General features: G+C 44.0%; 1 protein-coding gene across 1 annotated transcript; it reads right to left on the reverse strand.

Moving 5' to 3' along the window:
• Window positions 1–25,536, reverse strand: RGS8 (regulator of G protein signaling 8). Its single transcript, XM_068986275.1, has 5 exons — window positions 25,511–25,536; window positions 22,988–23,089; window positions 21,682–21,746; window positions 1,625–1,791; window positions 1–183 (listed from the first exon to the last, which is right to left on the reverse strand). The coding sequence occupies exons 1-5, from the start codon at window positions 25,534–25,536 to the stop codon at window positions 1–3; spliced, it is 543 nt and encodes a 180-aa protein (XP_068842376.1).

The following is a 25,536-nucleotide window of genomic DNA, read 5'->3' on the forward strand; positions in this document are numbered from 1 at the left end:
CTAACTGAGCCGCCTCTGGCTTTGGGACAGCAAATCTAAGTACATTTTGGACCTCAGGAACCGGGGGTAAGAGTCTTTCTCCATGAGACTGTGTACTTTGCCCTGGGCTTGGTCAAAACAAGTCAGGGATGGCTCTTGCATGTTCTTCCTCGTGGCTTCTCGAGTCTGGAAGTCTATGTTTACCTGGAGACACAAGCAGAGAACATCATCACAGGCCCTCAAGGGCCAAGGCACCTGGCAGCTGGTCCTACTTAATAATTATTCATGACAGCATCTTAAATACATTAAGGTTATTCATACTTTTCAAACTGCTTTCATGAAAGTCATCCCTTTTGACCCCAGGAAGAGTCCTGTAAGGTCTAAAGACCAAATATTCTTCATTCCAATTTATAAAGATACTGAAGAAATGAGTTATCAAAGCTGGTCTGTGGAGTAGGATATGGCAGCCCACTCCAGTATTCTTGCCTGGAAAATTCCATTGGCAGAGGAGCCTGGTGGGATAACTATAGTCCATGGGGTCACAAAGAGTCACACACAACTGAGCGACTGAACACTCTTTTCCCACTCACTTCCCCACTTTTATTCCCTGTTGCTATTAAAATTTAGTGTGTAATGTTAAAAAAGAAAAAAAGCTGGTCTAATGTACTATGGAAAGTTAGTAACAGTCAAGGTAAAAAAAGCCCAAATTACTCAACCCTCAATCCGGAAGTCTTCCCAATGTCAGGCCAAGAGTTAAACCAGAGACTAGCATTAATGTGGGTTCCCTAAAGTAAACTTGCCCATTTGTCCTTTCTCAGCTACTAAGGAAACAAATGCCCTGGGGAGAAAGACTATGTTAAGAATGTACATCTGTCATCCAACCAACATTTATAAGAAGCCTGCTGTATTCTGGCCATTGGCCAAAGACCTCCTGAGTCCCAAGTCAAAGCATAATTGAAGACTTCTACATATATAATGCATCTAAATTCATAGACAGCAAATATTTTTCTTCTATAAAACCCTCCCAGGTAAAACCCTGGTTTATAACTCAGAATAGCAGTACACAGAAATTCATATTACCATTATAAGTAATTATAATAAATGAAATACCATAAAATAATATGTGACTGTAATCACTCATTAATAAGCAATGGCAAATATTGGCTAGGTATTTGACCCCTAATACTCATAGTAATCTTGAAAGGGAGGTGATATTATACCCTTTTACACTTGGGAAAATGTGATTCAGAGAAACAGGGTAAGTTGACCAAGATCACACAGAAAGTAAGTGGTGGAGCTAATGTTGCAACAAGATTCCAAAGTACATGCTTGTTCCATCAAGCCATGCTGCCTTCCTCTAGGAAAACTAACACAGATTTATTGGCATCTATCTTGCAGAATCCCTATAGAAACACAGTTCCTGCTGGCACACATTTAACTGATAGACAGCTAAAATACTCCTAATAGAGCTCCTTTTTATAGAATCCCTGGGCTCTGCACCTTAAAAGTGATCCCTTTTTTCATCAAGAGTCATCAGAGCAGTGAGGCTCAGTTCAGAAGAAAGCCCCCGTCAAACCTGGCTCAAACCCCTTCAAAGAGAGAGGGCTATGGATTGAGGTCTGACAAGACCCCACCGCCAACGCACCTCCCGCGGAGCCTGAACATCCACAAACTCCTCAAAGATTCTATGGGCCTTGGAGACCAGTTTGGCAGTGGACCTGGTCTTCTTGAACTCCTCACAGGCCAACCAGAACTCCAGGTTCTCTTCACTGAACTCCGTCTTCAGGAAGGCGCGGAAGGCAGCCACTCCATCTGTGGATGTGGAGGGGTGTGGAAAGGAAGAGAAATAGGGAGAGGCTTCAGTTCAAGAACTGCAGGAGAAAGAAAGAAAGGTGGTCAGAACGCAAGAGTGGCCCTAGCTAGGCCACTGTCCAGCCCCCATTGATCCTCCTCCACATCCTCCTGAAGATTCTCTTCTCTTAAACACACAGGCACCCTCAGAGGCGAGCCGTGCTCCGCATTAGAGGATCACCGGGATGTTCCAGAGAATTGATTAGGCTGCTACAGGAATAACGACTCTGGGAAGGCCTGGTCACTTCTAATCAGCCCTCAGTGGTCACTGCCTGTCCCGTAACGCAGAGTTGGCTGTCCCTTGGGTCTACTGGTGAGCCTGTGTTTCTAATGAGGCCAAAGTAATATATGGAATTCATTCTCGCCCAATCCAAGTCAACCAACCTGAAAAAAACAATCTGTCACAAGACAAATTGGGTGGGCCGGGGTGTGTGAATGCCTCAGGACAAATCCTTTATTAATATCAGAAAAATGTCTGAAAATAAACACCCCACTGCTGTGAAGTCAGTAAAACCATCCTATTATATGGAAGGGTTGCTCAGCCTCTTTTTACAAACTTTTGAGGTCCCATACTTTAATGATTAATTCCATGGATCCTTTATTTTAAAAAAGCTTGCCTATCAAATTATATGTTTTAATTAAGATCAATTATAATTTTTCTACCAAATGGTTTAATGATTAACATAGCCTTTCTTAATTTTTCTTAATTAATGTCATGCATATTGCCAAATGGACCTTCTGATCAGAATCAGAGCAGTGTTATCACACATATTTGGAAAAAGAAACAACATTCATTGATAGTCTATGCATTCGGCTGATATTTTCATCTTCAAAGAGTTTTTATAAAGTATCCTAACCCTTAACGCACACTCCTCAAATCAAATAAGACCTATTGCTTTCTACCAACTGTCCCCAGAGAAAGGGCAGATACAACTGAAAGCAAAGGAGAGACTGTATTTGGTAAAAAATGATTCTGGCTATAATGTTTCATTTCTTTTCTAAAGTTTACTAGAAGGACAATATGTTAACAAGTTTTTATTCACTCTTTTTTTTCAGTTTTTAGTTGTTTTTTTTAATTGGATTTTTTATTATTTAGTATTATATATAGTATATAGTATTATAATCTTTTTATTATAGTTGGCTTTACAATGCTGTGTTTCTGCTGTTGAGCAAAATGAATCAGCCGCACATATACATATATCCCAGCTTCCTTGGATTTTCTTCCCATTTAGGTCACCACAGAGCACTGAGGACAAGTTTAAGTGGTCTACAATCTGTTCTCATTAGTTATCTATTTTATACATGTTGTTGTGTAGTCACTAAACAGTGTCTAATTCTATGACCCCACAGACTGTAGCCACTAGGATCCTCTGTCCATGTGATTTCCCAGATTCAAGATTACTGGAGTGGGTTGCCACTGTCTTCTCCAGGGGATCTTTCCGACTCAAGGATCAAACCTACATCTCCTACTCTCCTGCACTGGCAGGCAGATTATTTATCCCTGAGCCACCAGAGAAGTCCAATTTTATACATAGCAGTATATATATATATACCACTTGAAATCTCACGGTTCATTTCACACCGCTTCTCCAACAAGTACCTATGGACTCCCCTGAGCAGCCTAGGTCCAGGCTTATGTACTAGGATTGGCCACTGCCCAGCTTCATTCCATGGACCAGTGGCACCAGCCACATGGGTGACATATTTAAATGTTTGTTTTACTTTCCTGAAACATTTTTATTTCTAATTAAAACATCTATTTCAAAATAGACATCTTATTGCCCACATTGGAACCATAGTTATAAATACCAAAACTTTTAATTGTAAGAGCCAGGAACTTGGGAGAGAAAAGGGTTCCCAAACCTAAACCTTAAATCACAAAGAAATACAAGTTTGGATGCCTGACCTTAAAGTGTTTAACAAAGGTAGAGTTGGCCATGATGTTTACCACCTAGCCAGGACATTTCTGAGAGTGAAGGGGACCACTTTTGTTAACTACACAGGAAGAATGGGCATACACCATGACCGCCATAGGCAAACACCAGGACACACGGTCACCTTAACAGTAAGATAAGGAGCCTAGAGAAAGCAGAACATGAGATAAATTTGTTTTGCATCAGGCAGGATGGAAATAAAACTGTTGCTATACCAGGCAGGAGGAGAGTAACACAGTTTAGAGTCAGGTAAGAGGCCTACTCAGGGCTCCACTCACCCTTATCCCTGCCTTGGGGTCAAAACCCTGAGAGGAGGGAATAGAAAGGCGAGATAACCCTGAGGATCAAAGTGCATGTGAAACAGTGGCCTGGCAATGATTAGGCAGAGAGAGAGAGAGTCTAAAAATCATTCATTCGACTCAACAACTTTTTTTTAAAAAACTATTTATGTACAAAGTACTATTAAAAGTCTTGGGATATGTTAGAGAACAAATCATAAAATTCCTGTCCTTAATATCCCTTGTGGGTGCTCTCTTTGCCACATCTTGTCTCCTCCAAGGTCTCAAAGAGGTGTTCAAGAGGTTTCCACACCCACCTGTTGCCGTGGGAGCCTCGGGGGCGGGGGGGGGGGGGCGGCGGTGGGGAATCAGTGCCCATGAGAGGTGAGGGGTGGGGGGTGGGGGGTCTGCTCCAGCAAAGTGACCTCGGGGCAGAGATCAGTCCACATGTGACCAGAGCCAGGGACCCTATCCATGGCGTGAGGAGGATGCAGGCCAGAGGCCCTGCCCTTGTGCCTTCCCACTGTGGTCAGGGTATGGAAGGAAAAAGTTAGGGGGACCCTAAAACATTGCAGTGATCTAAAGCAGCAAATGTGAAGAGACTCAGAAGAGTGACTAGGAAGGGCCTGGGTTTTTTTCTTTTCTTTTTAATTGGAATCTAATTGTTTTACAATGTTGTGTTGCTACTATACACTGAAGTGAATCAGCTATATATATACCTAAGTCCCCTCCTTCCCATCCCACCCCTCTAGGTCATCACAGAGCACCAAGTTCCCTGTGCTGGACAGCCCGTTCCTTCTAGCTATTTTACATATGGTAGCGTATATATGTCAATGCTACTTTCTCAAGAGCCTGTTGTTTTTAAACCAGAAGAGGCTAAATTCTTCTAATTGAAAAGTTTGTGGCTCCTGTTAGATTTTGTTTTGCTTTTCATCAAGCAAGAACAGGTGCTTGTGAGCAAGCAGAGATAAAGAAAATTACCTCGCCACCTTCCTCAACGGTATCAGCGAGAATCACCCTCCCAAGGAAACTGTCTGGCCTCATACTACCCAAGGTACAGACCTTATCTCCTTGCATCAGAGCTCAGCTTTGCTGGGTCTTTGTGTGGATTAAAGGAGATAACACTCGCAAAGTATTCTCAGGATCATTGCTTTACTTCTCTCCACTTAATCGATGAGGAAATGGATGCTTAGAGAAGTGGCTAGACTGAGTTCACACAAGTAATAACACGCAGCATTAAAAAATATAAGATAGGTTAACTTCCCATCTAATACAACAGTAACACCATCTCTACTCATTCGCTCATTTATTCTTGCACCCATTATGTGACCCAGGCATTCTGCTAGGAGCCTAGGCAGAAAACATAAGCACAGTTAAGCGCCACAGAACTTGCAGTAAAAGAGCAATTTGAGCCAAGATAACATAATTATGGTAATTATGGTATAGATGATAAGTGATATGATAGGGAAAGCGTAGGTTGCTGTGAAAGTACCCAGGAAGAGTGCCTGTGCCAGAGCTGGGGAGAAGAGGGCAGTCTTGCAGGAGGAAGAAGCTTCTAGGCTGAGATGTGAAGCTGAGAAGGAAGTTAAGTGAAAGCAGAGGGGAAGAGGGAGAAGAGACTGGCAGGAAAGGCAAGTCACACAAGCAGAGGCCTACAGTTAAGAAACATCGTTAGAGTAACCAGAAATAGTTAAGACTAATATTTACTACTACTACTAATGCTAAAATTATTGAGCCTACTTAGAAGATACACATACACCAAGAGGCCTGTGAAGGAGCCAGAAAGAGAAGTGCTGCAGAGAAGCAGCCAGTTCTGACTCCACACTGGAACTGTTTCGTTGACTTGCTTTTTGTTCCTTTTATTATCATAACCACACAGAATGGTCTGTCCCCAAGAATCCTGCCCTTCTGCCTGATTGTTTAAAGTGCCTTGGTTCAGAACCTTGTCCACCTGTGGATGGCAGGAAGGAAGAAATGAACACATCTCCTGCCTAAGGGTTGCATTTCTGGGAGATGTTTGCAAGATTAATGGACTTTTTGCTTTGCTTGCTCACCTCCCCCATCTCTGATCTATAAAAGAGACTGGCTTCCAGACCACCACCATCCCCATAAGATGGTCATTTGAGGTGCTAGACTGCCGTCTTCTCCGTCAGCCAGCTCTCCAGTTAAAGTCTCTTCCTTGCCTCAATCACTGTCTCTCGGGTTCATTGGCCTGTCATGTGATGTGCAGAGCAAACTTGCACTTGGTAACAGAAGGATGACACAGGCCTCCAAAAGACCTGGGGAGCCACCATTTCAGGGGGAAGGTAGCCACCATGTCCAGTGCTACCCAGAGACCAAGGTAGAGATGCTCTGAGAAGCAGTGCTTGGTAGACTCAGCAGCAAGATTCAGCAACCACTGGCAGGAACGGTGACAGTGGTGTGATGAGAGCCCTAGTCATATTGTGGTTAAGTACAGGGGTGAGTGAGAGGGGAGGAAGTTGAAACAATGCATTTAGATGCCTCTTCCAAGAAAGGGAGTAGAGAGATCAGAGAGCATAGCTGGAGAGAAACAGGAAGTCTGAGGGGTGTGTCTGCCTGTCCGTCTGTCTGTCTGTCTGTCTGTTGGGGTTTTGGTAAGATAGCCTCGGTGGTGGTTTAGTCACTAAGTCATGTTTGACTCTTGAGACCCCCACGGACTGGAGCCCTCCAGACTCCTCTGTCCATGGGATTTCCCAGCCAAGGATACTGGAATGGGTTGCCCTTTCCTTCTCCAAGAGAGCCTGCTGCTGTCTTGGGTATGATTAAATGTTGATCTGGCCAGAAAATACTTGTTGAGCAGGAGGAATTGAAGCTAACAAAAAGAGTTTAATTGAGGGGACTACCCTGGTGGCCCAGTGTTTAAGAATCTATCTTCCGGTGCAGGAGACATGGGTTCAATCCCTGGTCAGGGAACTAAGATTCCACATGCCGCAGCTAAGGAGATACCCACATACTGCAGTGAAGATCCCATGTGCTGCAACTAAGATCTGATGCAATCTAAATAAATAATTCTTTTAAAGAAAGTGTCTAATTGATAAAATGTTGTCTCCAGGAAGGCAGGAGAAAGGCCAGAGAACAATGTCATGATAGAGAGAAAGAAGAAAAGCTGTGTGTGGATGCAGGGAAGTCTGTAGTTTGGAAGCAGGATACAGAAGGAGGTCCTATCTGATGTTAGCTGGAAAAGTGGTATGAACTGAAGATAAGTTTCTTACTTATTTATCTAGCATCTGCGGCAGAGTTTCATGTATTTACTCCACACCATGCTTTGGGCTAGAGATTTCACACACAGCAGCTCAGTGTAATTTCACAGCAGTGCTGACCCACAGATAGCACAAATGACCCACTCTCCATTTTCCACATTAAAACGTACGGAGATCAGATAAACTTCCAGTCACACAGTTGGTAAGAAGAGCCAAGTTTCCCTACCGTCCATATGGCTCCAAAGCAGGATCTTTCCAGATGTGTTTGCGGGCAGAAGGGAAAGAAGAGCAAGGGAAGAGAACAATTAAAGGGGAAAAGCATAGTATCTGGTAAAGGCAAATTCTAGAGAAGGAGAAGGATCAAGAAGAAGTAGAAGAAGTTGACTTCCTAAGAGTCAAAAGTAGAGAAAGAGGGGCAGGGGTCGAAGGAGACAAACAGTTTAGGGAGGGACATATTTGAGATGCATCGATTTGAACAGCCTTGATATTCTTCTTAATTTGGGGGAGGGGGTGAAAGCCCTGCAGGTGGTCTGCCTCCATGCACTAGATTTTGGAGATATGGTAGAAGCAAATCAGATAACGTCACAACCTCACAGAACTCCAAGTTAGTCTGGTGCAACAGACACTAAGCAATCATTTAAAATAATTAATTCAGGGCCTTCCCTGGTGGTCCAGTGGTTGAGAGTCTGCCTGCCAATGCAGGGAACATGAGTTCGATCCCTGGTCCTGGAAAATTCCACATGCCTTGGAGCAGCTAAGCCTGTGCGCTGCAATCACTGAAGCCCACACTCTAGAGGCCAAACTCTCCAACAAGAGAAGCCACTGCAATGAGAAGCCGGGGCACTACAACGAAGAGCAGGCCCTGCTCAGAGCAACAGAGACCCAGGGTAGCCAAAAATAAATAAGTAAATAAATAACAAAATAATCAGTTGAATAATTACAAGTGTAGTGTGTGCTGAAGTGGGAATGCCAACGAGAGTAGAAAGAGTTTAGAACAGCTACTTGGGAAAAAAGAGTAGGAATCTGGTAGGAACTCTCAAGTGTCTTCTCCAACACCGCAGTTCAAAAGCATCAATTCTTTGGTGCTCAGCCTTCTTTATAGTCCAACTCTCACATCTATACATGGCTACTGGAAAAACCATAGCTTTGACTAGACGGATCTTTGTTGGCAAAGTAATATCTCTGCTTTTGAATATGCTGTCTAGTTGTCATAGCTTTTCTTCCAAGGAGCAAACCACTGTGAAGACATAGATCTCAGTTCCTGGAGAAGGTTATGATGCACCGGGAAAGGAGTAAGACCTTTTAGTTCTGGGGTGTGCCCATCATTCAAGGACAGGAGCATCAGCTCCAGGCCGGAACCTGGAGAGCAGAAAGGAACTAGCAGTTGGGACACTTGAAAAGGAGGAGGCTAAGCAGAAGGTTAAAAAGAAAAAAACTTTTTAGAAGTTAGAGGAGGAATTTTTAAAATAACCCCTCAGTTCAGTTCAGTTCAGTCGCTCCGCCGTGTCTGATTCTTTGTGACCATGTGGACTGCAGCATGCCAGGCCTCCCTGTCATCACCAACACCCGGAGTTTACCCAAACTCATGTCCATCGAGTCAGTGATGCCATCCAACCATCTCATACTCTGTCATCTCCTTCTCCTCTTGCCTTCAATCTTTCTCAGCATCAAGGTCTTTTCTAATGAGTCATTTCTTCACATCAGGTGGCCAAAGTATTAAGAATTTCAGCTTCAGCATCAGTCCTTCCAATGAATATTCAGGACTGATTTCCTTTAGGATGGACTGTTTAGATCTCCTTGCTGTCCAAGGGACTCTCAAGAGTCTTCTCCAACACCACACTTCAAAAGCATCAATTCTTCGGTGCTCAGCCTTCTTTATAGTCCAACTCTCACATCTATACATGACTACTGGAAAAACCATAGCTTTAACTAGACGGATCTTTGTTGGCAAAGCAATGTCTCTGCTTTTGAATATGCTGTCTAGATTTGTCATAGCTTTTCTTCCAAGGGGCAAGCATCTTTTAATTTCATGGCTGCAGTCACCATCTGCAGTGATATTGGAGCCCCCCAAAATAAAATCTGTCACTGTTTCCATTGTTTCCCCATCTATTTCCCATGAAGTGATGGGACCAGATGCCATGATCTGAATTTTTCTGAATGATCATGATCCTGATTTTCTGAATGTTGAGTTTTAAGCCAACTTTTTCACTCTCCTCTTTCACTTTCATCAAGAGGCTCTTTAGTTCTTCTTCGCTTTCTGCCATAAGGGTGGTGTTATCTGCATATCTGAGGTTATTGATATTTCTCCCAGCAATCTTGATTCCAGCTTGTGCTTCCTCCAGCCCAGCATTTCTCATGATGTACTCTGCATAGAAGTTAAATACACAGGGTGACAACATACAGCCTTGATGTACTCCTTTCCCTATTTGGAACCAGTCTGTTGTTCCATGTCTAGTTCTAACTGTTGCTTCCTGACCTGCATACAGATTTCTCAAGAGGCAGGTCAGGTGGTCTGGTATTCCTATCTCTTTAAGAGTTTTCCACAGTTTATTGTGATCCACACAGTCAAAGGCTTTGACATAGTCAATAAAGGAGAAGTAGATATTTTTCTGGAACTCTCTTGCTTTTTTGATGATCCAACAGATGTTGGCAATTTGATCTCTGGTTCCTCTGCCTTTTCTAAAACCAGCTTGAACATCTGGAAGTTCACGGTTCACGTATTGCTGAAGCCTGGCTTGGAGAATTTTGAGCATTACTTTACTAGCAGGTGAGATGAGTGCAATTGTGCCGTAGTTTGAGCATTCTTTGGCATTGCCTTTCTTTGGGGTTGGAGTGAAAGCTGACCTTTTCCAGTCCTGTGGCCACTGCTGAGTTTTCCAAATATGCTGACATATTGAGTGCAGCACTTTCACAGCATCATGTTTCAGGATTTGAAAGAGCTCAACTGGAATTCCATCACCTCCACTAGCTTTGTCCATAGTGATGTTTCCTAAGGCCCAGTTGACTTCACATTCCAGGATGTGTGGCTCTAGGTGAGTGATCACACCATCGTGATTACCTGGGTCGTAAAGATCTTTTTTGTATAGTTCTTCTGTGTATTCTCACCACCTCTTAATATCTTCTGCTTCTGTTAGGTCCATACCATTTCTGTCCTTTATTGTGCCCATCTTTGCATGAAATGTTCCCTTGGTATCTCGAATTTTCTTGAAGAGATCTCTAGTCTTTCCCATTCTGTCGTTTTCCTCTATTTCTATGCACTCAACACTGAGAAAGGCTTTCTTATCTCTCCTTGCTATTCTTTGGAACTCTGCATTCAGATGGGTATATCCTTCCTTTTCTCCTTTGCCTTTCACGTCTCTTCTTTTCACAGCTATTTATAAGGCCTCCTCAGACAGCCATTTTGCCTTTTTGCATTTCTTTTTCCCTGCCAATTGTATTGCGCACACATTTTGGGCCAGACACAGCACCAAATGCTTTGTGCGCCTCATGGCATTTGCTGTTCCTAGCAAATAAACAGCACAGGTCCTGAGAGTTTCTTCATTTCACAGCAGAGAAAGATGAAGCTTAGGGAAGTTAAATAACTTGCTGAAGGTCGCATGGTTAGCAAGTGGCAAGGAGGCCAAATTGCAGAGCCAGCATTTTTCTGTGGCTGGTGGTCCAGTCCCCAGCCCTGCATGATGGTCCCAAGGGATGCCTGCCTGCGCCAGTGATGACTAGAGAGGACAGCCACCACAGTGCAAGCCAAGGAGGTCTGGAGAGCATGGTGGTGACGACATTTCCAGGAGTGAAGACAACAGAGGAGGTGGAGAGAAGATGAAAAAAGTCACCAAGGGAGGCGGAAGGGTATGAGAGATGAGAACAGCACGGAGAGAGGGATGTGCTTTGGTAGGAGAATCCAATGGAGTTACAGCAGCTCAGACTCCATGGGGAGGGGGGTTTGGAGTAAAATGCATGGTGGGCTCATACTCAGATTGTCAGGCAGCCTGGTGAGTCCGCCCATCCTACCTAGGGTAAGAGCACTGCAGTCTCAGCTAGAGCACCAGTTCGGGTCACAGGCAGGCCGCTGGTAATCAGCACATTCAACCTGACCGAGCCTCGGCACCCTGGTCTGTAAGTGAGGGTGGTGGATCTGATGAACGCTCCCAGGTAGGCTAGTGCTCCACCCCAGGCTTCCACCACAATCACCAGCCTGCATCACACACAGCTCTCCGTCGATGGCTTTCCATCCTCCTCCTCCTCACCATCACACATCGAGAACTTAGCCCAGGCCAAGTTCTATGGTGCCCAGGCCAGTTATCAATTCACATAACCTCTACACCAGGCCTGTTACTAAGCCAGAGGCTCTGGGGTCAGACAGCCTGGGTTTGAATCCTGTGAGACCTTGGAAAAAACACCTTAACATCTGGAAGCCCAGGTCTTCTCATCTTGGAGAGTTTAAGTGAAATGACTGTGGTCATTTGGCCCGTGAGGGGTGGAAGGTGGATTTACACACACATCTACATGACTTCAGAGCCCACTCTGCCTGTTGTCCTCTCGTGACCATTGGTGGGTCCCACGTTATCACTTCCTCCAAAGGTGGGATGAACAATAACCCCAAATTGGACAGTATGATGAAAGAGCGCTCCACCAGGGCAAAGGCACCATTTGGCCCACAGAGCTGGGGATTCTCCAGCAAGACAACGTCTGCCACCTGCTCCTCTGTGTTTCCCACAGAGGCTGCCAGTTACCAGCCATAATCTGAATCAGGCTGAACTCCGATATCCGCCCTAGGTGTCCCTCCCAGGATGCAGGGGTGCCTCACAGAGCAGACAGACACACTCCCGCACCCCGGCCCCAGGACACGATCACACAGCACAGCTGAGTGACCTTGTCGAGTGCATCCTTCCAGGTGACCTTGATCCAAAATGTGTTTGCCTGCATTTCAGAGGCTTCAGAGGGCGTGGGAGGGGAACCAAAGCAAAATATGGTACTTAAAATTGCATGGCATTCCGAGGGAGGAGCTCAGCGAGAGATGGGGGAAGAAGAGAGAAAGGCCTGGGAGGGTCTGGACCCGAACAGCAGTACTGTAGCAAAGATGTCCCGAAAAGTGTCTTTGAAAGAGGCCTGCACCCACCCTGGGGATTGCAGCCCTCCTCCTTTCCTTCCCCTCCCCTCTCAGCACAGCCTATCACCCCCCTTTTACATTCCCAGGGCCGCCTCTGAGCAAGGTAGGGAGGAGGGTCACTGTGCTAAGAGAAGTTTCATCCCGCAAAAAGGACCCTGAGATGCAGGTGGAAGCCTCCCACCCCCATGACTGCAGGAGCCCCTCCCCTTCCCTGCTGTGTACAGACCGCTTGACCCCGAATTGGCCCACCTTTGCTGATCTCGTGACCTAGCTAGGGAAGCTTATGGGACTACAGCAGGGTTTCTTCTTCCCATCTACATCCTTTCCTCCCACTGCTATCACCTCCCACCTCCTCCCAGCAATCTTTTGTCTGGCCCTCTCCCTGATTCCTCAGCATCTTTCCCTGCCTTTTCCCTTCTATTCTGTCTTCCATCCCTTTTTGATCCTCCTTCCCTCTTTCTCCTTCTCTCTACCAGGACCCTCTCCTTCCCTTCTGCTTGTCCATAAACTGCAGCTGGTTAAAATGCAAGATGCCACTTCATCTCTGAAAGGCTCATAGCCTCCACTGGCTTCTGAGAGTGACCTGCTTTATTAGCCGTGCTTCCTCTGCCCTCCCCCTACTCCCGCCCCAGCCATACATCCGCCCCTCCCTGGGGCCTCCCAGACCCATTTCCCTCCCCAGTACCCATAGAAAGAGAGTCCCCCCTTCACTACCCCCACAGATTCCAGGCAGCCAGAAAGAGTGACTTCTGAGTCCTGAAGCTATTCTGCCTGGGACTGTGTTCTGGCTTGACACACACTAGTTAAGTGTGACCTTGAGCAAGATACTAGACTCTCTGAGGCTCAGTTCTCTCCTCCGTGAAATGCAGATGCTAATAGTACCTACCCCGTGAAACTGTTAATACGTGTAAAGAGGATGCAGAGTCTGAAACCAAGACAGTGATTGCTCCATACATGTTTGTGACCATTATTCCTGTACTTTGCTGGCTTAAGGACTCATTGGACAGAACATAACATGCCTGATGTATACTCATGGCTGATTCACATTGTTGCATGGCAAAAACCAATACAACATTGTAAAGTGATTATCCTCCAATTAAAAAAAAAAAAATGCCTAACACAGAAAAACGACCCTGGTAACTTAAAGATGATGGGTGAGAAACAGTTCAGGAAAATGAGAGAGAAACAGGCGGATCCACCCTTTTCCTTTTTCCTTTTTCCTTTCATACTGGGTTTTCTCTGTATAACACTCTAAGTCAAAGTTCTAAAGACATCAGACACATTTGAAATTCGTGTCTATCAAGTCACAGGAAAGGAAAGGCTGGTGACCAGAATTCCTGGAACATGGGACAGAATTTTGACGTCCTCCCAAGCATGCACAGCATCTCCAAGAACACACCCGTGGCCGCACACATTGCCTGCTGCCGGCACCCTCCCTCTAGTTCTTTGATGCAGGGTGCTTACATAAGAAAAGAAACTGGGTCACTATGAATGATCAGTGCAGCTGGTGCTGCGGGGAGGGGGGCTTAGGTAACAGTTCAAGGTCCAGGAGTCCTGATTTAGCTGTCAGTGGGGGTGGGCTGCAGCCTAACTCAGTCCCCAGGCTTGGAAAAATACAAGATCACAAGAATGATTTTTTTTTTAAGCTTTCTGTTTGCTAAAGTGTAGTAGTCTCAAAGACCAGAGTCCTCTTGCATCCCTGACCAATTGGAAAAAATAAGCTCATGCATGAGTCCAAGGTCAGACAGGAGAGGAGAGGAATATACATTTATAAAATCTAGGATACATACACTAACGGCAAATCAAAACCTCTTTGATTCAGAGCCAAGCTTACTAATTTGAAATTTGTGATGAGAATACCACCAGGATCAAAGCCTTCCTTTTATGTTATCTACAGAATGAAGGTTTTAAAGCAAATAACTTTGGCTAAGAAGATTTAGGTAGGAAGATTATTTAGAGAACAAACTATTTCCAGTTCTTGACATTTATTGGCAAGCAATTAGTATGCTAATTGTACTTCAGTCTTGTGAGTAACGTAATTTTCTTCAATGATCTCCACTTTGTTAGTGTATATATAGGAAGATGATAGATTATGAAGTAGCAGGATTTAGTTGCTAGAGTCTTTGAGTCAGGAAGGACATGGGAGATACTACAATCCAGCCCTACACTGAACACTAGGAAATGGTGAGGCCCTGGGTCCCACAGTTTCTTATTCCTAGGATGTGGTCACTGAAGAGAAAGGAGAGCCTGGGTCTTGAAACTTCTAGTCCAATGTTCCTTCTTATTTTATCAAGCAAAAACTGAGTCAAGTAACAGAACATGATAGAACCTGTATCTGCAACTATTATAAGAAATTAGCAAGGAATATTTTTTTATTAAATATGCGAAAAAGGAGATGTGCCCCAAATAGAGTAAACGTTTAGCACCCACAAATAACTGTAAAGACAAGAGAAATATTGTCACATCCCATGTACACAGTCCACAGCTTAAAAGATTTCCAAAATTAAGTGTTTGGGAATGCTTGTCTAGCTGGTTTGATATAACAATACTGCAAAGACTCTCAAAGAGGAAACACAGCAGATTCACCTACTGGGCTTTTAAAAACTACCTCCCGCTAAAGGTGTGGCACGTATATACACTAAATACTACTCAGCCATAAAAAAGAACAAAAGAATGCCATTCACAGGAACATGGATGGACCTAAAGGTTGTCATACTGAGTGAAGTAAGTCAAAGACAAATCACATAATATCAGTTATATATGAAATCTTTAAAAAGGATACAAATGAACTTATTTACAAAACAGAAATACAGTCACAGAAGTAGAAAACAAACAAATGGTTGCCAGGGGCTAAGGAGGGGAGGGATAAATTGCGAGATTGAGATTGATACACGTGTTACTATTCATAAAAGAGGTAATTAATAAGGACCCACTGTGTGGTACAGGGAAATCCACTCAATATTCTGTAATAGTCTATACGGAAAAAGAATCTAAAAAAAGGATAGATATATGCATACGTATTACTGATTCACTTTACTGTATGCCAGAAACTAACACAATATTGTAAGTCAATTATACTCCAATAAAATTAAAAATAAAATCAATACTTTTGTTAATAAATGTTATTTAAATTTAAAAAAGAAAAAACTACATCTCCAGGCAGATTCTCTCACATACATTGAGAGGAAATTGGGATGCTATGAGGAAAGGATGTCAAAGCCTCATGTGGCAAGTAGAGGGAGGTAATATGAAATCTAAATAAGCCCACTGGTGATACTAATGTGACCCACATCCTACCCACCGAGTTCAACCTCAAGCTGCCTATGGGATCAAGGAGCTTACACAATCTCTAGCATATAGGAGTCATAAAATGCATTTGTTCTCAGTGAATTTAATGTTGAGTTATAACAAAAATAATAATAGTTATCCTTCATGGAGCCCCACTATGCACCAGTCATCACGCATAGCATTTCACAATCACATTTAATTCTCGCCATAACTCTACAAGGTAAGTCTAAGCATTCCCCTTTCACAGATGAAGAAAGCGAGGTTTATACAGGTTATGTAATTTACCAAAGGTCACAGCTGGTAAGCAACAGAATGAGTGTCCAATCGCTTTCATTCAAACCTTTTCCAGTGAGCTTTTAATAGCTGCCTTATATATTCTTGGCACTTCTTCTATAAAGGCTAAATGCACCCATACTCCTGGGTGGGTGAAAGTAAAAATTATAGCAATGTAGAGAGGGTGGCAGGCTTCCCTGGTGGCTCAGCAGTAAGGAACCCACCTGCCAATGCAGGAGACATGGGTTCGATCCCACATGTCTGGGAAGATCCCCTGAAGAAGGAAAAGTTGACTCACTCCAATATTCTTGCCTAGGAAATCCTGTGTACAGAGGAGCTTGGCAGGCTACAGTCCATGGGGTTGCGAAAGAGTCAGACACAGTTTAATGACTTAACAACAACAACAGAGAGGGTACTAAGGAGGAAGAGAAGTTTCTTTTCCATCCATCTCTAGTTCGAGTATCTCTTTCTAACCTTTATCCTCACTTTATCCAGAAAGCACACCTGCCGTATTTATTTATTATGAATACCCTCTACCATGTCTGCTATATATGAGGACTCTGCAACACATGGACGCTGCCCCATTAAATGGATGTGTTGCCTGAGAATCTTGGAGAACTGAAGTCCAGTCTTTAGTGTTTCTCTTGGAAAGCACTAACCACCTGCCACACCAAGATGTTCCAGGTTCATAGTTTTCCCTACTTGTATTTGAGAGCAGTGTTGCCCAAGCTTCAATGCACATCAACATTACCAGGGGCCTAGAGAAAAAATGGGCTTCCCTGGTGGCACAGTGGTAAAGAATCCACCTGCCAGTGCAGGAGACGCAAGAGACGTGGGTTCCATCTCTGGGTTGGGAAGATCCCCTGAAGGAGGAAATGGAAACCCACTCCAGCATTCTTGCCTGGAGAATTCCATGGACAGGGGATCCTAGTGGGCTATAATCCCACCAAGTTGCAAAGAGTTGAACATGACTGAGCACACACGTGTATAGAGAAAAAACAGATTACGGGCCCCTACTTGCAGAGATTCTGATTCAGTAGGTATGAGCCAGGACCCAAGAATTTGCCTTTCTCACAAGCTCCCATTGAATCATCCCCTGCTGATGCAGCCTTCCATGGATCCCACTTTGAGTAACACTATTCTAGAACCTTAGGGCTTGGAGAGGAATGAGGGGAGGCCTGTGTGACAAGTGGAAATCTGATTATTAAACTGTACATTCTAGAGCTAAAGGCCACTTGGACGAACCAGTGTGGAATTTTGTGAGCTGATAATTTTAGTGTCTGCTTGTTTGGGGTTTTCTGCTTGGGTGCCATGTGACCAGGTCACATCATTATTTTTCTGTATCTCAATCATTATTCCAAAGGGGCTAATTTTTTCATTAAACTAAAAGCTTCTTTACTGCTCTCCTTTGCTCAGAGATGAATACTAACTCTGCAAATGTAAAAGAGCTTTCAATTATACTATTCCATGAACCTCGCTTTCCCTAGGCCTGCTGGGGACAGGTCAGTCTGGACCCTTCATGCTCTGCAAACAATGAAACCAAGACAAGGGCCAAATAGAGACCCAGGATGGGGAGCTCTGTCATCCAGGTTGGGGATCAGGCTGAAAGAAGTGAGAGGAAGGGGAAAGGAATGCGGCCTCCACCTTCACCTTAAAACTGGAATGAATTTCAACTTTCATGTCAAAAAACAAAAAACAAAAAAAAAAGGAGGGAGGGACAGAGGGAAGGAGAGAGAATCAATTCAGAGTTAAGGACTGAATGTCCTACTAAAAGCTTGACAAATAATAAGCATATGTCTGAACCTCATGAGGAAGAAAAGCAGGAGACACACAATTCTGTACTCTCCAGCAACCTGTCAGAGATTTCCCACAAGCTGGGAGGCTTCATTCTCCCAGGTCTGATCTGCAGAGGTGGGCGCATGCACACACCCCCAGGGACAGACTACGTGCACACTCACAGGCACCAAGTCTAATTGTCACTGGTTGAACAGGAAAAAGATGCCAAATTAACGCACATTAGAAATCCCTCTCTATCTAATGAAGCCATCAGCAGTTTCAATTTCATTTTTCATTTGTTAGTTAAAAAGAAAAAGAGCACTTAGCAAATAGTTATCTCCTAGACCGCCACGGGTTCTTCTTCAGCTCTGTACTACCTTTGTAAGCAAATGTAATTGGAAATAAAACTGCTTCAGGTATTTGCATCCCAGCTTTTTTTATTCTACGGTTTAAGATTTAGTAAAGTTGTTTTCTTTTTTGCCTGAGATTTCAATCCATGAGGTGCAATCCTGTCCAGTGGGATCCTGCCAAGGAGAGAAGGCTTCATAACACAGGTGCCCTCGCCTCTCATCTGCTTGCTCAAGCCATTTCACCTCTAAAGCATTTTTATATAACCCTGCAGGCAGTGCTGACTCAAACCACCTGCCGTAGGTGACGAGTGATTGCCAATCCTGGTGGTTGCTATAGACAGCCTCCTAGAACAACAGGGCAGAACTCAATCCAGCCATCTAGAGTTCAGATCCTTCACTGTAGAGATGAGGAAACAGATTTTCCAAGAGAATGAAGGATTACATCAAGGCCATCCTGCTATTTAGCAGTAGAGCAGGGTCAAAATTGAGAGGTCTAACTACCAGTTAGTGTGAGCAGAAACACGCTCCCCAATTAAATGGAACAAATCTCTAAACTAGGGGTCCCCAACCTCTGGGATCTAATGCCTGATGATCTGAGGTGGAGCTGATGTAATAACAATAGAAATAAAATGCACAGTAAATGTACTGTACTTGAATCATCCCCAAAACAACCCCTCCACCCATCCATCCACTCCAGTCTATGGAAAAATTGTCTTCCATGAAACCAGTCCCTGGTGCCAAAAAGGTTGGGGACCGCTGTTCTAAACCGAAAGCAGCCCTTCTACTCTGGATTGGTAAGGACCTCTAACACAGATTAGGTAGCTTTTAAGAGGAACACTGGATGCCAAGGTCCTATGTGAAATCTTGAACTCCCCCCTCACCCCACCCAAGTCTAAGCACACTGCCTGTATCTTTATTGTCTGTTTTCTCAGAAGGCTGCATTCTCCACCAGGGAAGGACAGTCCAGTTCATCTTGCAGCACCTTGCCCATCAGCAACTTAGCACAGATTTTGTCCGTAATGAGGACTCGGTTCACCTTTTGGAGAGAATGAAAACATCCAGGCAGGGCAAGATGGCAGAGATGCTCTGTCGACTGAGAATGGGAACAAGAACAATTATCTGAGTTTTCTGAAATAGAATATGCAGGGAGGACAGCTGCCTGGAGAATTACCAGCCAGTGTGTTCTAGACCAACACAAATGTTCCTGGAGCCCAGTCATTCAGTCATTCTCTCTTCTTTTTAGGACATTTTGTTGTTTAAATTCCTGTACACCTCTGATCAACTGCTATCCCTCCTAAGAGACCAGCACACATGTAATCCCTTTGGAAAAGCTTAATCAGGCCTAATTGAGTCATAATACTAACCCAAATTAATTAGACTTTTAGAAAGTTGCACTCTTGGAGATAGGCTGGGCTCTGACTCCGCCACAGATTCATGGGGAGTAAGTGTTCAAGTTTTAAAACCTTGAAATTCTGCCAGAGGCCCCTAAATGAAAGTCCCTTGCTTCTCAAAGACATTCACTCTGTCGGCTTTTTATTTCTGTAGTGAAAAAAAAAACACACACACACACACGAACATCAGATTCCAAGAAGGATCACAGAACTTCAAAGTTCAAAAAGCCTATTTCTGTACCGTTTTTTTCTCTTTTTTTACACAAAGAGGCAATCTGGTGTCACCTTGTAACCCCTTAGTGAAATCTTCCTCTCAGAAAATTGTTATTTCATTCCTGGAAACCCAAAGTATCTGTGAAAGGAGCAGAACCAAGTGTCTTTAGCTCTAAAAGTAATTGAATCAAACAAATACAATTAAATCTCTCAATCTCCGAGTCTCACCACTAAAGCAATCCAAATATACCCTGAGCATCCATCCACTAGCTTTAGTACCATAAACTCTGTCTGTAAAGGCTTCTCATTAATCATTGGCAGCAAAATTTGCAGTCTTATTCTCAAGGCATGTTTATTTCTCATTTGAGAAAAATTCTTTTAAAATTCCATTCTTAAAAGAAATTCCACCGTATTCTCACAAAACACCTTTGCATAGAGACTCCCAAAATCATCTAAAGGTGACCTCTCGTGAAGATTCTCACACCCGGGTGACAGGTGGCACACAGGTATTTCCATCCCCATTTAAGAATGAGGAAACAGCCTCAGGGACTTAAACTGAGTCAGTCATGAGGCTGAAATAGAAACCAAACTTCAAGATGACCTTGAATCAAATCCAGCCAGAAAAGAAGGCATAAATTGATCGTGACACTTGTTTAGCCGCCTAATGTGACTCCAGAAAATAAGTCAGAATTGCCCCATAAAAAAACGGCCGTTACTGTCAAATCCTAAGTATTATCGCGCATACGCCATTGCCTTGGCATATTCACCAAAGAAGTTTGCTGTTTGGGGTTACAGCCATATGTTATACTTGCTGTATCGCCTCTGCTTTATTTTCCTTCCTAACTATAATCCATAGAACACTAAAATGACTATTTGTCTCACAAAATTACTCGCTACAATATGTGCTTGTTCTTAAATTTTGCATTTCACTTTAAAAACTATTCAAAAGCATTTGTTAATTAGTATTAGGGCCAAGGATATGGTTAGAAGGAACTGCTCCTCTAGATGAAAGCGAAGTCACTTTTAAAGACATTTTCTAAAGACCGAGCAACCCCGTCAAGGCCATCAACAATCTGGTAGCCGAGCTGGGTCAGAATCCGGAAAACAAGTATATATCAGCTAATGCCCTTCACTTTGCGGTGCAAAATCGTGTTCCACACTCCATGCCAAAAGCTTCCCTCCTGCTCCCAGATCAGTCAGGATTCCTAATACCAACAAGACAAATTCACGGGGAGCACTGAATGCCTGTGTAAAACCTTATTTTCTCCTCAAAAAACCCTTCCATCTCCTTTACCTCTGCTTTCCCACTTCCTTGTTTTTCATGCCACTAGGACGTGAAGCAAAATGAACTTGGACTTGCTTGCGATGAGAAAAAAAGCAAGAGCTGAAAAGTCTGGCTGCCATCAAAATGCCCTTCCTTCATGGCAAAATGCACAACTCTTTCTGTCTTTGTGGCAAACAGAAGGCCTATGAGATGAGGCAACAGGGCAACAGAAGAGGAAAGATGCCAGAAGTGTGTACTAATAAAACTTACGGCCAAGTTGCGGGTATAATACAGCTGGGGTAGTAAACCCCTCAAATAAGGAGGGATAAGAAAACTCAAAATTCTGCCAACCCAAGTCAATAACAAAATGCACAAAATATTCTTTCGACTGATGAGTAACCCCAGGCTCTCCAGAGACTTGGGGGGAGGCCATTTAATTTTAAAAAGCAAGATCTGCATGGAATCTAGACTTTCATTCCCAATGAACCCATCACTCCAACTCTCCAAGTCAAATTCTTTCTTGCTGAAGTCGCTGAGACATGAAGGCTTCTTGGGACCAAATTTTCAGCTCAGAAAACAGAAAATAAGGGCCCTCTTCCCAGAGCATTTAAATTATGTTTTCTTGTCTATACTCAGGCTCTCTGAGGGTGGAGGCTGGAGCTGTCTGGAATACCAGGCACAGTACCTGGATCATGGTGGGTTCATCTTTTACAAAATGAATGATTTGTCGAGACATGATGAAGCCTGAATTTTACTTACACTTATGGGAGAGAAGCACATCAAAGGAATCCGCCCACCTTGTAGCTTCTTCTGTGGATAGTCTCCTAGGAAATAAGAAACATCTGTCTTGAATCTTTCTGCAATGACCTCCTCTCCCTCAGCCACCACTGAGATTTGCTCATGAGAACAAATCAAAACAATGGAGGGCAAATGAAGACCACGTTTGGACTCCTGCAATCCTGTTGCTAGAAATGTATACATTCTGAAATAGCTGATAGAAAAATCTCAGATTTGGGATTCCGTAAGTTTAACAAGTTGGCTTTCAGTCTAAAAGGCAAAACTAAGAAAGTACATCCTCTAAAGATGCCACTGTAGGGGAATTCCCTGGCAACCCAGTGGTTAGGACTCAGTATTCTCATTCCCAAGAGCCCAGGTTCAATCCCTGGCAGGAAAACTAAGATCCCATAAGCTGCACAGGGCAGCCAAAATAAATTAAAAGCAAACTTAAAAAAATAAAGAAAACAGATGTCATTGTAAACCAACTATGAAAGTTAAAGTGTTAGTTGCTCAATCATGTCTGACTCTTTGTGACCCCCTGCCACAATCCTGTCCATAGAATTCTTCAGGTAAGCATGCTGGAGTGGATTGCCATTTCCTTCTCCAGGGGATCTTAATGGCCTAGGGATCAAAACTTGCATTGCAGGTGGATTCTTTATCATGTGAGCCACCAAGCCAACTATACCTCTCCTTAATAAATTAGTTAATTAACATATCACAATCACAAAGAAGAGAAGCTGGACTTGGAAACAAAAACAGTGAGGCTGAGTTCCTGACTCCATCTGTTACTGTCAGCTTTGTTTCCTCGCCTCTTTAATGGGGATAATGGCACCCATCACAGAGCCCCATGAGGGTTAAATGAGGTACTGTCTGTGACGTCATTTAAGACAGTGCCTGCACAGAAAATAGGCACTGAAATCAGATCATCTCAACCTAAGCAGATTTTTAAGAGAAGATTTGAGTGTTTCCAAACTGAGAAGCTCAGGTTGACAATTAAGTAGAACAAAGAAGTATTCTTCACTGCAGTTTTATAAGAGTGGTGCTTAATATGGCTTTCTTAGGAGAAAAAGGAGGGTCCCTATTCTGAATTTTGAAGCCATATGCTTTGAAAAGGAAAATATTCTTTCACTCGTGTTCAAAGATAGAAAAGAAGCCGCCAAGAGACTGGAAGTTACTGTCACTCGGCTCATCTCTTCAGCCATCTACCAGAGAAGAAGGGGTTGTATAGTCCCAGCGTGAGCATCCCACGGCTGACACTCTGGGGATGCAGTGTGGCCCTATTACTCACTTTAGAGCACGGTTGGGTTTGTCGGGAAGAATGGCTGTGAAATCGCTACAAGAGTCAGACTTGTGAGACAGGCATCCCAGTCGAGTCCTCATCCCTTTATTCCTGCAACAAACACAGGGGCAGAAAGATGGGGAACTGTCATGAAAATATTGTCAGCCCCCAAAAGGGGAGCTGCTGTGGCAGAAGCCAGCCCTGCCCCGCTCCCATCCTTCCCCAGGTGGCCCCTGAAGATTTCATGAGCGAGAGGAGAAACACCAAGAGGATCAAGGGCAATACTCACTCCCTATCTTGACGACCGGAATAGTAATAGGTCCCCTAGCCCTAGAGGCTTAACGCTTTTTAAAGCTGACATGCAAGTTGATGGTAAGTCAATGAAGGTCATTAGCTTGGAAGAATTTCTAAATTAGGATTCTCTGTGGGGAAAGGAAATACAGTGATGACAAAGTAACAGTCCACATTTTGCCCTCCCTCTAGGAGGACAAAGTAGCAGCAGCAGCAATAACTCCCGACTGCAGAGCCCGTGAGAGCCATTGAGAGCAGAGAGATGCTTGACGGATACAGTGATGCCTGTCACAGGATCTCAGAGCACAAAGTAGGGACCTTCAGGGCAGGTCAATTCTACCTCAGGTCTTTCCCATTCATCCCACAAACCTGAGGATACACGCGAAAGGTGACAGACCAGTGAGGACTGATGCCTGTAGGGGGGAAGCCAAAGCAGTGGGTACAACCAGCAGCTAAGAACCAGGGTACCCTCTGTCAGCAATTTCACTTACCTAAGCCCTCATACACTTATTTGTATTTTGGCTAATCTCAATCAACATATTTAAAATTTTAACATGTGTGCTTAAATTTCTCATATTTTTTATTTTCTTAAGGACCAGACACTGCAGTTATTTGACAGCTCCAAGAGAAATGAAGCTAATATCTCTTTCTGACTCTCAATATTAGCCCCCTTTGACCTTTCAGTGAGACTGGAAAATTACAGCCCTGAGAGATACCTGTTTGTGTAGATTAAATTTTATTGGAACTTTATTTATTGGAAACACCCTGCTTGTTTATATCTGGTCTGAAGCTGTTTTCGAACATCAGGGCACAGGTGGGTGGTTAAGGACAGACTGTATGGCCCATGAAGTTGACAATATTTACTCCCTGGTTCCTGATAGATTAAGTTCATTGACGCCTGACCTCTAACCATGACCACTCCTTGGGTGGAGGGCGAAGGCAAGAGGGAGGAGTTTGGGATGAGCAGGACTTAAAAGTGACTGATAAAAGGGGACCGCCACGTACACACTGGTGACAATTTGCCGTGGAAATAGTCCAAGAAGACGTTATTCTCCTTGTCAAAAGGAACTTCTTCCATTCTGGTTTCCCTCCCTCATTTTCACAAATCCTGGACCTGGGCAGAGATGTGAGATCCAATTCAAGCTCTTTTACTTCAAATAGCTTTTCATCTCTGATCCTGGTCATTGTTCACAGAAATCTCATCCAGCAAACTTCTACGGGGATGGTATTACCTTTGGCGGGGGTAGACAACACGTGCACAGCCCATCTCCGAGGAGCCTTTTAAGGCCAGAACATCCAAGGCCCAGGAAATATCTCCTCTCCTACACGTCCTGTGCCCCCAGCTCTCATCTCAGCCAGGCTCACTGTACAGCCATTGATTTCCTTGCATTTCAAAACACTGGCTACAGCCATTCTCTCTCCCTCAACAGTGAGCATGTCATGTCCACTCGCTCTTACAAATCACAGGGTGTCCTAGCACCACGCTATTGGAGCAACTGATTAAGGGCCCTTGAATCATCACATTCCATGAATTCAAGTGCAGGTCCTGCCCAGGCTGCACCACAGGCCAGAACCAACTCAGAGTGAGTTGGCTCATTCCTCGGTGCCTCAGAAACATCAGTCAGTGAATAGTCAGGTCAATGCCCCCAAAAGAGCAATTAAGAGGATTTCAATAAATGGAAAATCCATGCAAACCATCTAACAAAGTTTAGCAGGGGCCAGTGTAAAGGGTGCTGCTTGTTACCAAGACAACAGTGAGTCTCCCAAATAGTTTGCAAAAATCTTTCATAAAATATCCTTTGGGGCAAAATAGTTCTGACTTTCTATCTTGTCTAACTGAGACTTAACCTTTTCATTAGGTCTGAAATAACAGGAGCAGAAGCGAGAGTCAAAGGTTAAGGCTACTTTAAAAACAAAGGACTTGCCCTCATCTTTCTTCTCTATCCCAGTAACAAAGAGAGACCCCCTAAATGGTTCAATACAAGCTCACGCACAGTTCCACTCTCTGAGTCCCATCCCGTAGGGCAGGGCTTGGTGCTAAGGTAGTTTCTGCTTGCAAGGCCCCAACTCTGCAAGAAGCATTCAGGCAAACACAGTACAGTCCACACAGGAGGCCTGGGGGATGGAGGCCAGTGATCCACCCACAGGATTAGAAGGTTTGGGGCCGGCTCAGACAGCAGGGCAAGTGGGAAAGTGGAAAAAGAGGAAAGAAAGATGAGAAGACATGTTAGCATCAGTTACCTGCGTGGCATCAGTAAAGCGGCCAT

This window comes from Capricornis sumatraensis, chromosome 14, assembly GCF_032405125.1.
Source record: "Capricornis sumatraensis isolate serow.1 chromosome 14, serow.2, whole genome shotgun sequence".
In the NCBI taxonomy this organism is placed as follows: Eukaryota; Metazoa; Chordata; class Mammalia; order Artiodactyla; family Bovidae; genus Capricornis; species Capricornis sumatraensis.